Source organism: Plasmodium vinckei, assembly GCF_900681995.1.
Source record: "Plasmodium vinckei vinckei genome assembly, chromosome: PVVCY_03".
NCBI lineage: Eukaryota > Apicomplexa > Aconoidasida > Haemosporida > Plasmodiidae > Plasmodium > Plasmodium vinckei.
Window position 1 is genome coordinate 439,954 of NC_051295.1, and position 14,624 is coordinate 454,577.

Genomic DNA, 14,624 nt, shown 5'->3' on the forward strand with positions numbered 1-14,624 from the left:
ATAAAAAATAATAGCATTGTTGTGTACATGTCTTTGCACATTTTTCTTTAGCCAATATCGCTAAGTTTACCATTGAAATTGTACGAAAATTGTTGTTAAAATAAATAAATTCGGTGAATAAATGAACTGATAAATCTACAAAAAGCGTCTATAAGTGATTATGAAAAAAAATACCTTCTAATGGACACTATTATTTTTAACTTATGTATATAGTTTCTTTTTTTTTGTTTTAAATATTATTATAATTTATATTGTTTATTGTGGAATTCTTTCATTTTACTTTCGTTTGCACAATTATAGACCATCCTTTATTTCAATTTTATTCCTATTAGTAAAATGAGAAAAAAAAACATGAAAAAACTTTGCTACCTCGATTCAAAGGGGGCCCTTTATTCGGATGGCATAATAAAATATGACCAAGGGGAAAATACCTGGACAAAAGATTATATACCAAATTATAATTTAGTCGAAAATTGTAATGAGCTTCAAAATATACTAAACAAAGAAGAAGAAACATACGGATCTATAAAAAGGGAAATGGATATATTAGTTAAAAGGAAAGACCTGTTAAACTGGAATATATGCAATAATACTAAAAAATTAAGTATGAAAAGAAGTGAAAAAAAATTGAAAATAGAGACAAAAAATAAATTAGAAATTCGATTAAAAGAATTAAAAAACAAAACAAAAATGTATAAATTTGAATATGATACTTTAGAAGCTGAAGTTAATAAAATGGAAGAAGAATTAGAAAAAAAAATGGATCTTAAAAGTGAAATAGAAGCTAAGTTTAACCGTTGTTTAAATAAAAAAGATGAATATTTAAAAGATATTACAAAAGAAAGAATAGGTGCATTTAAAGAACGAAAAAAAAGACAAATTCAACTTCGAAAATTATTACTTATTATCAAGCAAGAAAATAATAAAAATTACAATATTGATTATCTCAAAAAATATGAAAAAAATTTAATGGATGAAATTACCAGTTACAGAAATTACAAGACATTTGAAACGAAAGCAGCAATGGATCTAATTAAATCACATACTCCTAACGACACAAAAATCGGGTATTAACATGCTCAAGCACATTATTCTCTACAAATAAACTAAATATGGTTATTTCCCTTGGCGTCATATTTACACCTCTATACATTTCATCCATAATTTAATCACTCATTCTTTTATTATGTTTTATTTTTGAATTAATTTTGTATACATTCCCTTATTGATGTGAGGTCAAATGTGGTATTGCTTTGTTTTATTTGTACTCCGACATAATTTTATATTTTGTTAACCTTTACATATAAATTGTAATTAAATTGTTTTAAAACTGTGCACTATAGTTACTAGATGTAGTTAGACATTCTTAGGGAATTATTTTAGTGCAATTCCTATATAATTTGTTTTAAATGTAGTCATACTTTTATTTAAGCAAACAAAGGATAACCACATCATTAAACATATTATACAATAAAATGTTAATTAATTTTTTTTTTTTTGAAGTTTTTATTGATAAAATTGTGTGAATGAATAATTGAATTTACAATGTGATTGTATATAAGCGGGGGGTGGTTAAAAATGTATATTAATAAAATTGCATAATAATGTGAAAAAAAAAAACACATATATATATGCACACAAAAAAATGAATAATTTGGATAAGTAAATAAGGTGAAAAAGATATTTAAAATTGGTGGGATATTGGATTGTATATTATCATAAATTAGACATAATAGAAATTAAAATGTTTATATTTTGAGGGTATACATATGCATAAATATGTACGCATGTATGTATGGTAATATGGTTTTCTTGAATAATAAACAAATCATTTAGGATCATTATCATGTTTAAAAGTGTTTAAAATTTGTGGGACGGTAAATACCACACCACTAGCATCACCAACAAAAGCCACATTAATATTCGGATCAATGTGTATATAACTTATAGGAACATATGGTTCAAAATTTTTTGTATATGTCTTAATATATGAGAAAATTATTTCTCCATCAATTTTTTTTTTAATACTTGTTATACATACAGATCCATTATTACATCCAGAAATGAGTATGGCTTGTTTATATTTCCATGAATTTGGTGGTTCTAATATATATATTGATGATAATAATAAATTTTTAGTAATTTGGCTAGTTGGAATTTTTTTAATTTGTTTTAAAGATTTTGTATCCCAAATTGATATATAATCATTTCCAATTAATATAATAACACCTTCTAATATTTTAGAATATTTTAAATCCATGATTGGTTTTTTTGATATGTGTGTATATAAAAGTAATTGAAAATCATATAAATCATATACTGCTATATATCCATTACCAAATCCAACCCAAAGTTCATATTTGTGTGTAATTGCAAGGATTGCAGATACATAACATTTATCATAAGCATTTTTTTTATTTCCAATCATATTTGTTTTTTTAATTTTATCATTTAAATCATATTCAGAATTATTTCCTTCTGAATCAGTCATATATTGATCATTTGAGTATTCACTATAATTGTCTTCATTTTCATCTTCTTGGCTTTTTTCTTCCACATCGCTATTACTACTTTCACTAAAGCTGTAGATACTTGATTCTCTAGAGCTATCATTTTTACCTGCACTGTTCATGCTAATATTAGAATTTTTCAACGTATTTGTTTTTACTATATTTAGATGTTTTTTTTTTTTTTTTCTTTTTTTGTAGTTAATATTTGCATCAAAAGGTTTATAATAATCTGAGTTCAACGGGTTTGTTGGATTTTTCATATTTGTAAACATGTACATTGGGTGCATTAAAATTTTGACAATATTTCCACTCGGAACTTCCCATATGAAAATATGGCCTTTCATATTGCCTGCAATAATCCAATGAATAAAATTAGCAAAAGTGGATTTTACGGATATACCAGATATTTGATAAGATAAATTATTATGATCAATGGAACCGTTAGACCCATTTTTTACTTCATCTGTTTCAGCTTCAGATAAAGAATCATCATATATATCAGGAAAATATTTATCGTTATGATTGTTACAATAATTTGCAATGTTATTTTGATAATCCCAATCATCCATTGAATCTCTTTGTGTATTTTTATTAAAATAATTTTTTAACGATTTTTTTGAATTTAATTTTAGTATACATTCAAATCTTTCAGCTTTATAAATTAATATGTACCCACTTTGTGTTCCTAAGATAACGACTTTCCCTATACCTCCTATATTTCCATAAAGCATAGATGTAATAGTGTTTGGATATAAACTTTTGTGTTGTAATAATTTTCCTTTTATTGTATATTTTTCATAAACACATGGAGTTTGAATTATAATATTTGTATTAGAATTTTGTTTTGTACTTTCAATATTAATAGCTATTACAGGACCTGGTTTATTAGGCTGATTAGGGTTACCACATATTTTAGCAACATATATATGATTTTTTATGACTATTGATTTTATATTTGTAACTAGATTTGAAAAACTCCATTTATTTTGTTCATCCCATTCTTCATTTTGTTGATCTATTTTTATCAGATTATCATTTGTGCTATCTGATCTTGTAAATTGTTTTTGAAATTTATCTAAAAAATTTGTTTCTTTTTTTATCTCTGGTTTAGTTAATTTGTTTCCGTTTTCTACATTTTCGTCATTATTATTGCTATCATATTTTTTTCTTTCTTCATTTTCAATCACTTCTGGGTCCCGCTTTTCTATTACTTCCTCTTTGTAACTTGCACTTTGTTTGGTTGGATTATTTAGGCTATTGTTGTTCTGACTTTCTTTATTATCACTTATTTTCATTTTCGTTGGTAAACTAATCGATTCACCATTTTTATATGTCTCATCCATATTATTTTGCGATCCTATTTATTATTATTATTATTACTATGCGTGATTGACGCTGTATTTTTTTCACTATTGTTTAGGTTGATAAAATTTGAGAGGGGTGTCGGAAGGGTTCCGAGAAGCGTGTGCATATACAAAAAATAGGACAAGTAAACATAATTTTAAAAACAAAAACAAAAATATAGATTTATTAAATATGCATGTACATATATTTAAATAAGAATATACTATATTATGAAGATTGGCTAGTATGCACTTGCATATTCGCTTTTAAAAAATATAAAATATATCCAAACATGTAAAAAGAAAAAACAAAAAATGAAAGTCATATATTTTTAACAATACAAGAAACAAATAAAAATAAGTATGTAAAAATAAGCTGAGTAGAAACATTGACCAAGTACATCAACCCAAAATGGTCATGGCATAAATTGTATAAAGTAAGAGTACATGTTGATATATGCTCATATTAATTCGGCAAAAAAATATATTTATATCAATGATTGTGAGTTTATATTTTAATAAAACAATGTAAAGTATATGAATATATAAACCCACACAAAAAAAATTGTCATAACATTCTATTTGTCTAGCCTTATTAAAAAGTATGTACAAAACTGTGTTAGTAAGTATATACCCAACACAGTTGTATATGAAATTAAAGTGTCTAATAATTAGATCTTTAATATGAGCAATATGTATTATATATTTTTTCACATAGGTATGTATGCATGTTTTCCATGGTATATCAACTAGCCATATGCATAACACGCAATAATATGTATGAACATATATAAATAAAAAGATAAGAAAGTCGAAAAAAATAACAATTGTAAAATTAAAAAGTTTTATAAATAATGAAAAATCAAATACTTAATCAGTAATATAAATAAGATTTACATTATCCTAAAAAAAAATAGCTAACTTTATCATAGTACTATCAAATATGAACAAGTTAGCTTACTCTATAAAAAAAATCACACCTTTATAATTTGCTAATGCCATTTTTCAACATTGCATATGATGATCATATATATATAAACATAATACGGTAATATATTTATAAGTATATATTTTCTTAATGTGATGTTTTTTTAAATAAATAAAGAATAAAATAATATGTTTAAATATGTTGGCAAATAAAATGTGCCTCCCCAGAGTTTGTAAATATAAATATATAATCATTTAAAATGACAAAAAATAAATAATTTAACATTATAATTTTTATATATCCATATTTTAAACTCATTATAAGTATAAAAATGTATTAATAAGGTATACAAAAAAAAAAAAATAAAGAGAAAGCAGCAAATGCACATATATAAAAATTGACTATTATGTTTGTTAATATATGCATACTTAATTTATATAAAGGGAAAAATCCTTATTCCTTTTTTTATTTTATAATTTTTTTAACATTTATTTTTTTTTATATTTTATAAGATCTACTCCAATTATATGTTATTCATTTATTGTAAAATTTTATGAACAAACCTTGAGCTTCATCAGGTTGGCATTACACAAAAGCAAACTAAACCATAAATCAATTTGGAAAAAAAACATATAAAAGAAGTAGAAAATATTTGCAATCATATTCATCATATGAATATACTTTTTTAAAACAAAGTATTTTTTTTTGTGTTGAAATTAAATAATTTGAAAAATGATCTAAACCTACATCATTGAAAATAAGGAATAGAAGGCAGAAATGGATTATTAAAAGGATGAGCAAAACAAAAACTCGAAACAACAATAAGTTAAGTTAGCCTATTGTGTTAGTATATATTGTTCAGATAATTACTTGACATTGAATTGTTTTAGTAAACATATTTGTCCGAGTAATCTATATCATCAAATATCATTTTATAGACTATATAGTAACCAGGCATTAAAACACGTATTTTTTTATACAAAAAAAAGATTGAAAAAATACATAAAATTGATAAGTACACATAAATAATGCATGGATAAGTACCAATTTATACACACAGTTAAATAAAAAGATATATATAATGGAGAACCAAGACAGGGGTAAGTATAAACAAAAAGATATTTCACATCAAGAGGAAAGTAGAAACTATAGTGGATATATAAAAAGTAATAATACAGAAGAATCAAACTTAAGTGATAATATATTTACTTATGGAAGTGAAATAAAAAATGATAAATATATAAATGAACTATTAGAAGAAGATAAAAATAAATTTGATATGTTCATAAATTATTATGAAGGGAATAAAACAAATAATATAAATGATATAAATGATTGGATATTAAATAAATGCAATCAGATTGATAATAATACAATAAATTATTCTAAAGTTATAGCTAGCTGGTTTTATGATAGATTATTAAAATGTTTAACATTCAAAAATAAGTTAAATTTAATTTTTATTTATCATGAAATAGTAAGAAATTTAATGTTAAATAATAAAAATAAAGAAATGGCCGAGTTTAAAAAATATATGCATCCAATGATTCAAGATGTTTATACATGTGCATATTATAAAGATCAAAATTCAATAAGTGTTTTATTACAAATTGTATATAAATGGAAAGAATTAAATATTAACGATCATAATGAGACAAAATTATTATTAAATATTTTTCACTACAATGAAAATAATGGATATGCTGATAATTCAAATAATCAAAAAACAAATAAATATAAAAATAATGCAGAATATAATATAAATAATAAATATAGATATAATAACACATTCAATCAAAATAATAGTGTTCCCCCTCCACCCCCTCCTACTGCTCCACCACCCTCTGCTTATTTAAATAATGAATCAAAACAATTTTCTATAAATGATAAATATAAAAAAAAAAGAGATTCAAATGATGGTAGCTATAATCATAAAAGCAATAATAATCGAAACTTTTTTAATAATCCTGAGATAGATAATGATTATAATAAAAACCCTGAAGATCTTTCTGTAGGGTTTTTAGCTACCTTACTAAAACTTATATCAAAAAAGGGAAAAAAAAAACAAATAGCTCTTATTCCTTATACACCTATAGAAATTTCCTATACATATCAAACCCCACCATCCACAAACATGACACAAAAATTAAATGAAAAAGTAAACGATTTTTATGAAGAATTAAAACATATTGTAAATGATGAAGATATCGAAAGTAGTGACGTTTCTGATAGTAATGAAGTTATGAATGCATATGATAATTATAAAAAATTTATATCTATAAATAAAAGGAAAACTGGGGGAAAAGATGGAAAAGGAAATAAAAAGTCTAAAAATAATGACAAATTATCTCCTGATCAAGATAAAGAATATGATGATTCAAGTGATACAAATACAACCTTTTCCTCTGTTGAGCTTTTTGATAATTCAATGGTTGAACTTTTAAACGATGATAATGATAATTTAAAAAAAAATAAAAAAAATAAAAATGTTAGTTTTAGTCAAATTGCTATTGAAAATGCTCAAAACTGGAATGAAGAAACGGATAATACTATGGGAGGATATAATTTTGATTTTTATCCAATGTCAGGAATGGGTGATAATTCAAACATAGACGATGTTTTCGAAAATTATAGACGAAATAAATCTAATGTTTATCATGGATCTATTCCTCAAAAATTTTGAAAAAAATATGACCATAAAATAATATTTTTTTGTCTTTTTTTAGTTACTATTTTTTTTTCACAATTTGTCTATACAAACAACGACGTGTTTTTTTCTATAAATTCACAACTTTTATCTTATTTACCTACGCTTTAATAATTTTCGTATTTGTTTTTTTTAAGTCATATGAAATATGGTAATATATAATAAAATATGAATTGTTCAGGTAAATTTACCCATTTTAGTAAGAATTTACATGCACAAGGCATGTAATATTTTATTAGCTAGCTTAATAAAAATGTGCATTAAAAATATGCACACACAATTGGGTTTAAAAAAAAAACAAATAATTTAAAACAAAAAAAAATGTTGCATAGAGTTTATAGAAAATAAAATCAACATATATTATATCGAAAAACATATGGATATACACATTTTTCAGTTTTATATATTTCCATTTTTACATTATACAATATTTTCTTCTTGGAAAATTGGTGTATATGTAAAAACAGAATAACTATGAAGTATATCATCAAACAAATGAGTTAAAAACATGAATAATATATATGATTTTATTATACTCACGAAAAAAATAGAAAATGTTGATCCATTATTTAAAAGAAAAAACAAAGCATCAGATTCATTTTTGAATTTCTTTTTTATATTTTTAATATTTTCTATTAGCTGATATATTGCCATATTTTCTTTTTTAAGGTATGAACGTATATCAACAAGAGAAAATAATATATTATATAAGAATGAAAAAAAAATTAAAAAAAATTTGGAATCCAAAAAACGAAAAATCATCTTTTTATTTATAAAGGATTTATCAATATATACAATTTTTTTGGTGTCATAAAATTTTCGTTTTAAAAGGCTTATTAACATAGAACATATTATTAATATAATAAATTGGATTTGTTTTTTTCCATCAATTTTAATTGGCATTGTATTTTCATTTTCTTTTGTTTCATTGTTATCTTTATTATTTAACTTATTAGTATTATCATTTGTTTTGTCTATATCTTTATGTTTTTTTTCTTTTGTATGTCTTTCTCTTAGATTAGATTTCTCTTTCTTATCATTATCTTGAGTTAAATTAGTGTCATCTTTTTTTGCATTATCTTTTTCACTATTGGTAGGATCACTTTTTTTATCTTTCTGAGTGTCAGGATTTTGGCTTGCATTTTCCTTATCGTCATTTTTTTTGGTTGTTTTTTCCTTTTCTTCATTATCGGTGCAAATTTTATTAGCATTGTCTTTTGTTTGGGTTGAACATGTGCCGATATCATTTGTTGTGTCTGAATTGGGGACTTTTGCAGGAGATGTATTTATTTCATTAATTGTATCAGGGTTTGAGTTTTTTAATTTATCATCCTCTTGATTTTTATCATTATCACTGTTTTCTATTTTTGGTTCATCTTCTTTTTTTTCTGTATCCTTTGCTTTAGATATTCCCATTAAAATATCCATGCGCTCCTTGTTTTTTTTGAGCAATTTATTTCTTCTTTTCAATGCCTGTTTATCCATTTTAAAGTTGGTCTTTATATTTATTCGTTGTATAACTATTTCCTGAATTGCACACACACATATGCAGATTGTTCATTTGCTATGTATGTATATGTACGTCTTTATGAGAGCGCGATAAATATGTATATAATTATAGTAACAATTTCTAACTTGTTTAAAATGTTTGCTAATTTGGATATACTAAACAAGCTTGAAATTGTGTGTTTTATGGCATAACAAGATATATGAGTTTGCTATATTTTTTAAAAATTTACCCCTTTAAGCAGGTAACTAAATTGGGCGTACACACAAGTATATCATAAATGGTGAGACATACAAATATGGATATAACTAGGGCTAACATATAAATATGACAATAATACTTTGATACACCATTATAATAAATTAATATGTTTATTATAAAAAAAGAATATAATAATAATACAACATTTTAATCTATTTATTGAAAAATATATATATCAAATAATTTATTATGGTATTTGTAAATTATATGTAATACAAATTTCTTACTTTAAAGGAATTCAAAATTTTCCATTTTATTTAAAATTAAATGATTTATATTTGTTTTGTTGTAAATATTAATACATTTTGTCAGTCTTAAATTTTAAGAATATAATCAAATAATTTAAAAAAAAAAATGGTAGTGAATTTATTTTAAATTAAAGATATAATTAAAATTTTTATTTGATTTATTATGCTCGTTGTATTTTGGTTTCCTTCAAAATTTCCACTATAACTTTTTCACATTTATTCCTTAGCAATTATATATGATTTCTTATTTTTTTTATTTTTCAATTTATTATTTATATTTGTTTGTTTAGGATTTTTATTTATCATTATTATAATTAACTCTATATATTAATTTCAACTATCGTTTTATATACATACATATGTACATGTATTTTTGATATATATGTAGGGTGAAAAGAAAAGGGACTACCAATTGTTGCCTTGAAAGTTTTTATTTTTTTTATAATATTATAATCTTCTATATATTTATTATTTTAGTAATATATAATCCATTTTATATTGTTAAAGTAAAAAATGATAAATTTTCTTTTTGTCAATAATCCTATGGATGCTCATAAATTTGTCATTTAAATTATGATATTAATTTGAGTTTCAAAAATATGAGTATACATAAATATTATATTATGAAATAAAATACTTATAAAATGGTATATTTTATAAATATACCTTTTTTGTTTTATTCTATCAATCGAGCAATGTTATTACAAAAAAATAAAGCAAAACATTTATTGAAAAAATAAATAAAAAAAGAGTTCGATATATTTAATATTGAAAAATATACGATTGTATATTTTAACAATACCTACGTGTAGATATAAATATTGAAGTGATAATAATTTGACTACTTAGTTTTAAGTTTTATATTTTTGAAAGAAAAAAAAAAAAATCATTTTTTCAGTTTAATGCTATAACTAATATAATACTCGAGGCGATGCCTCCCAAAATATATATGGACACATTTGTGCATATATTACGAATTTCCTATTCCTTTTTTATTTTTTTTTTTTCAATAATTTTGACAAATGCATGTTAAAATTGAAAACCCGTATCCCCACCCTGGGTTTATGAAGCCAGGTAAGACTCCCATATACGATACAAACCTTGTTCATGTTTATGCATAACCATGTGTAGTTTATTTTGCAAAATATTTACATAGTAAGTATAAGATAGTAGATATGTGGACATATGTTATACCCTTTCCTTGTTGCAGACCATGGCATTGAAGATGTGAGCGACAAAGATGACGACGACCAAATCAATGAAGACGATAGTTGGGTTGTTATAGGGTCTTTTTTTGCTAGTCACGGTTTAGTAAATCAACAAATTGAAAGTTATAATGATTTTATAGAATATAGAATGCAAGAAATAATAGATGAACATCCACATATTGAAATAAAACCACAACCACAATATAGACCTGATAAAGATGAAAATACTAATATAATATATTCTTTAAAATTTGGACAACTATCATTAGATAGACCATTTTTTGATGAAAAAAATTTAATTAATAAAAATCTATGGCCTCAAGAAGCCAGATTAAGAAACTTAACTTATTCATCTGCTATATATATTGATATAGAGCAAAGTACATATATGATTGATGAAATTACAAAAAAACAAATTTTAAAAGAAAAGTTTGTATATGAACGTATAAATTTAGGTAGAATACCTCTTATGCTTAAATCTATGTTTTGTTGGACAAAGGGTTTACCTGAAAATGATATCTCTGATATGGGAGAATGTAGTTTAGATCAAGGTGGTTATTTTATTGTAAATGGTGGTGAGAAAGTTTTAGTTGCTCAAGAAAGAATGGCAAATAATTTTATATATGTATTTAAAAAAAAACATTCTTCAAAATTTGGATGGATTGCAGAAATTCGATCTCAAATGGAAAAATCACAAGCTACATCTGGTTTTTCTGTAAAAATGAAAACAAAATCGGGTTCTAGAACTGGTGGTTCTGGAAGATCAAGTGGTGGATTACTTGTTGCTACATTACCATATATAAGAACTGAAATATCAGTTGGAATATTATTTAGAGCATTAGGTTGTACTTCGGATCGAGATATATTACAACGTATTGTCTACGACTTTAATGACAAAATGATGATTAACATAATGAGAGAAACATTAGAAGAATGTATTGATTATCCTACTCAAGATATATGTTTAGATTATATTGGAAAAAGAGGTCCAACAGTTGGTGCATCAAGAGATAAAAGAATTTTATATGCAAAAGAATTATTACGTAAAGAGGTATTACCACATATGGGTACAGGCCCAGGTGTTGAAAGTAAAAAATCGTATTTTATTGGATATATGATAAATAGATTATTATTAGCAGAATTAGGAAGAATTAAAGAAGATGATAGAGATCATTTTGGAAAGAAAAGATTAGATATAGCTGGTCCACTTATGGCTAGTAGTTTTGCTACTTACTTTAGAAAAATGGCAAAAGATGTAAGAAGGGTATTACAAAGACAAATAGATAATAATAAACCTTTTGATGTAGCTGGAGCGATAAGAAGTTGTTCACAAATAACACAAGGAATGCAATATCAATTAGCTACAGGAAATTGGGGTAAAGATAAAGATGGGAAAGTTATAAGAACAGGGGTAGCTCAAGTTTTAAACAGATTAACATATTCTTCTTGCTTATCGCATTTAAGAAGATTAAACACACCATTAGGTAGAGAAGGGAAAATGGCAAAACCAAGACAATTGCATAATACACATTGGGGTATGATATGCCCTTTTGAAACACCAGAAGGTCAATCTGTTGGTCTAGTAAAAAATTTATCATTAATGTGTGATATAAGTGTTGGTACATCTACTAATAATATATATGAATTTTTAACAGAATGGGGTCTAGAATCATTAGATGAAGTACCACCACAATTAATGAATGAAAAAGTGAAATTATTTTTAAATGGAAAATGGGTTGGATGTTTTAATCAAATAGATAACTTAATAGAAACTCTATATGAATTACGAAGAAGATGTGATATATCACCAGAAGCATCAATTGTTAGAGATGTAAATAGTAAAGAAATAAAAATTTTTACCGATTCTGGTCGAGCTATGAGACCGTTATATGTTGTAAAAAATGTAGGAGGTAAAAATAAATTAAAATTAACTAAAGAACATATTAGAAATGCTACAAAATATCCAGATCAATATAATTGGGATTATTTTATACAAGAAGGTATTATAGAATATATAGATTGTGAAGAAGAAGAAACAACTATGATAAGTATGTTTATAGATGATTTAAAAACAGGGACGGGTTATTATAATAATTATACACATTGTGAAATTCATCCATCTTTAATTTTAGGAGTTTGTGCATCTATTATTCCATTTAGTGATCATAATCAAAGTCCCCGTAATACATATCAAAGTGCAATGAGTAAACAAGCAATGGGAATTTATGTAACAAATTTTAATATACGGTTAGATACGTTAGCTCATTTATTATACTATCCACAAAAACCATTAGTATGTACAAAAGCTACTGAATATTTACACTTTAAAGATTTACCAGCTGGAATAAATGCAATTGTAGCAATTATGTGCTATACAGGATATAACCAAGAAGATAGTTTAATCATGAATCAATCATCTATTGATCGGGGTCTATTTAGAAGTGTTTTTTATCGTACTTATACTAGTGAAGAAAAACAGCAAGGTAGTTTAATTATTGAATCATTTGAAAAACCATCAGTAAGAGTAGTAAAAGGGTTGAAGAGAGGTGATTATACAAAATTAGAAGATGATGGTTTGATAGCACCTGGAATTCGGGTTCTTGGTGATGATATTATAATTGGGAAAGTATCTCCAAGTATTGATGATGAAGAAGATATAATAATTCAAAAAAAAATTCCTAATGCTTCTTTAACTGCATCTAATAATAAAAATATTTATGATAATACAGTTGGTAGTGATAATATTAGTAGTAGTTCTAGTGTGATGGGAAGTCCATCTTATACTTCTAGTATGTTAGATGCAGGTTCTGATCCCAATGGAAATGAAAGATATGGATCTGGTAGTAGTAGTGTTGGAAGTGATACTGCATCTAGAATCAATTCAGTGTCAGGCCAATCACATACTACATTAGTATCAGGAGCAGACAGTGATAGATATGGTAGTACTGCTGGTGCTACTATTAGAGAAGATGTAGAAGTACCGACATTAACTATTCGAACTACTAGTGCAATGAAACAATATAAAAAAGATTGTTCTTTAAGTATACGATCAAATGAAAATGGTGTTATAGATACAGTTATGTTATCATCAAATAGTAGAGGTAATAAATTTGCTAAAGTAAAAGTACGATCTGTTAGAATACCCCAAATTGGAGATAAGTTTGCAAGTAGGCATGGACAAAAAGGTACAATCGGTATAACCTATAGAATGGAAGATATGCCATTTACATCTGATGGTACATTTCCTGATATTATTATGAACCCACATGCAGTTCCATCTCGTATGACTATCGGGCATTTAGTTGAATGCTTAGCTGGTAAAGTAGCTGCTATTGAGGGAGGAGAAGGAGATGCAACCCCATTTTCTAAAATTACAGTTCAAGAAATTTCTGAACGTTTACATAGATTAGGTTATGAAAAATATGGTAATGATATATTATATAATGGACATAATGGTAGAATGCTAAAATCGAAAATATTTATAGGACCAACATTTTATCAAAGATTAAAACATATGGTAGAAGATAAAATACATGCCAGAAGTAGAGGACCTCTAACTATGATTACAAGACAACCAACAGAAGGAAGATCAAGAGATGGTGGTTTAAGATTTGGAGAAATGGAAAGAGATTGTATGATATCTCATGGATCTGCTAAAATGTTAAAAGAACGTTTATTTGAAGAAAGTGATGCATATCGTGTTCATGTCTGTGATACTTGTGGTTTATGTTGTGTAGCAGATATAAATAAAAATGCTTATGAATGCACTATATGTAATAGTAAGACAAATATTTCACAAATTTATATTCCATATGCATGTAAGTTACTTTTTCAAGAACTAATGACAATGGCAATATATCCAAAACTTGTTCTCGAAGATATGTAAGAACCAAAACCATCCATTTTTATATA

General features: G+C 25.0%; 5 protein-coding genes across 5 annotated transcripts; 3 read left to right on the top strand and 2 right to left on the bottom strand.

Moving 5' to 3' along the window:
- Positions 1–351: 351 nt before the first annotated feature.
- PVVCY_0301290 (conserved Plasmodium protein, unknown function) lies at positions 352–1,074 on the top strand (the record flags this gene model as incomplete). The annotated part of the gene is made up of 1 exon (XM_008628338.2): positions 352–1,074. One exon carries the CDS (start codon positions 352–354, stop codon positions 1,072–1,074), a length of 723 nt encoding a protein of 240 aa, XP_008626560.2.
- A 754-nt stretch (positions 1,075–1,828) lies between these two features.
- Positions 1,829–3,853, bottom strand: PVVCY_0301300 (conserved Plasmodium protein, unknown function; the record flags this gene model as incomplete). The annotated part of the gene is made up of 1 exon (XM_008628339.1): positions 1,829–3,853. One exon carries the CDS (start codon positions 3,851–3,853, stop codon positions 1,829–1,831), a length of 2,025 nt encoding a protein of 674 aa, XP_008626561.1.
- Positions 3,854–5,862: 2,009 nt separating this feature from the next.
- On the top strand, positions 5,863–7,464 carry PVVCY_0301310 (conserved Plasmodium protein, unknown function; the record flags this gene model as incomplete). The annotated part of the gene is made up of 1 exon (XM_008628340.1): positions 5,863–7,464. One exon carries the CDS (start codon positions 5,863–5,865, stop codon positions 7,462–7,464), a length of 1,602 nt encoding a protein of 533 aa, XP_008626562.1.
- Positions 7,465–7,908: 444 nt separating this feature from the next.
- PVVCY_0301320 (conserved Plasmodium protein, unknown function) lies at positions 7,909–8,973 on the bottom strand (the record flags this gene model as incomplete). The annotated part of the gene is made up of 1 exon (XM_008628341.1): positions 7,909–8,973. The coding sequence occupies one exon, from the start codon at positions 8,971–8,973 to the stop codon at positions 7,909–7,911; it is 1,065 nt and encodes a 354-aa protein (XP_008626563.1).
- Positions 8,974–10,526: 1,553 nt separating this feature from the next.
- PVVCY_0301330 (DNA-directed RNA polymerase II subunit RPB2, putative) lies at positions 10,527–14,598 on the top strand (the record flags this gene model as incomplete). The annotated part of the gene is made up of 2 exons (XM_008628342.2): positions 10,527–10,578; positions 10,715–14,598. The coding sequence occupies 2 exons, from the start codon at positions 10,527–10,529 to the stop codon at positions 14,596–14,598; spliced, it is 3,936 nt and encodes a 1,311-aa protein (XP_008626564.2).
- Between the last annotated feature and the right edge of the window lie 26 nt (positions 14,599–14,624).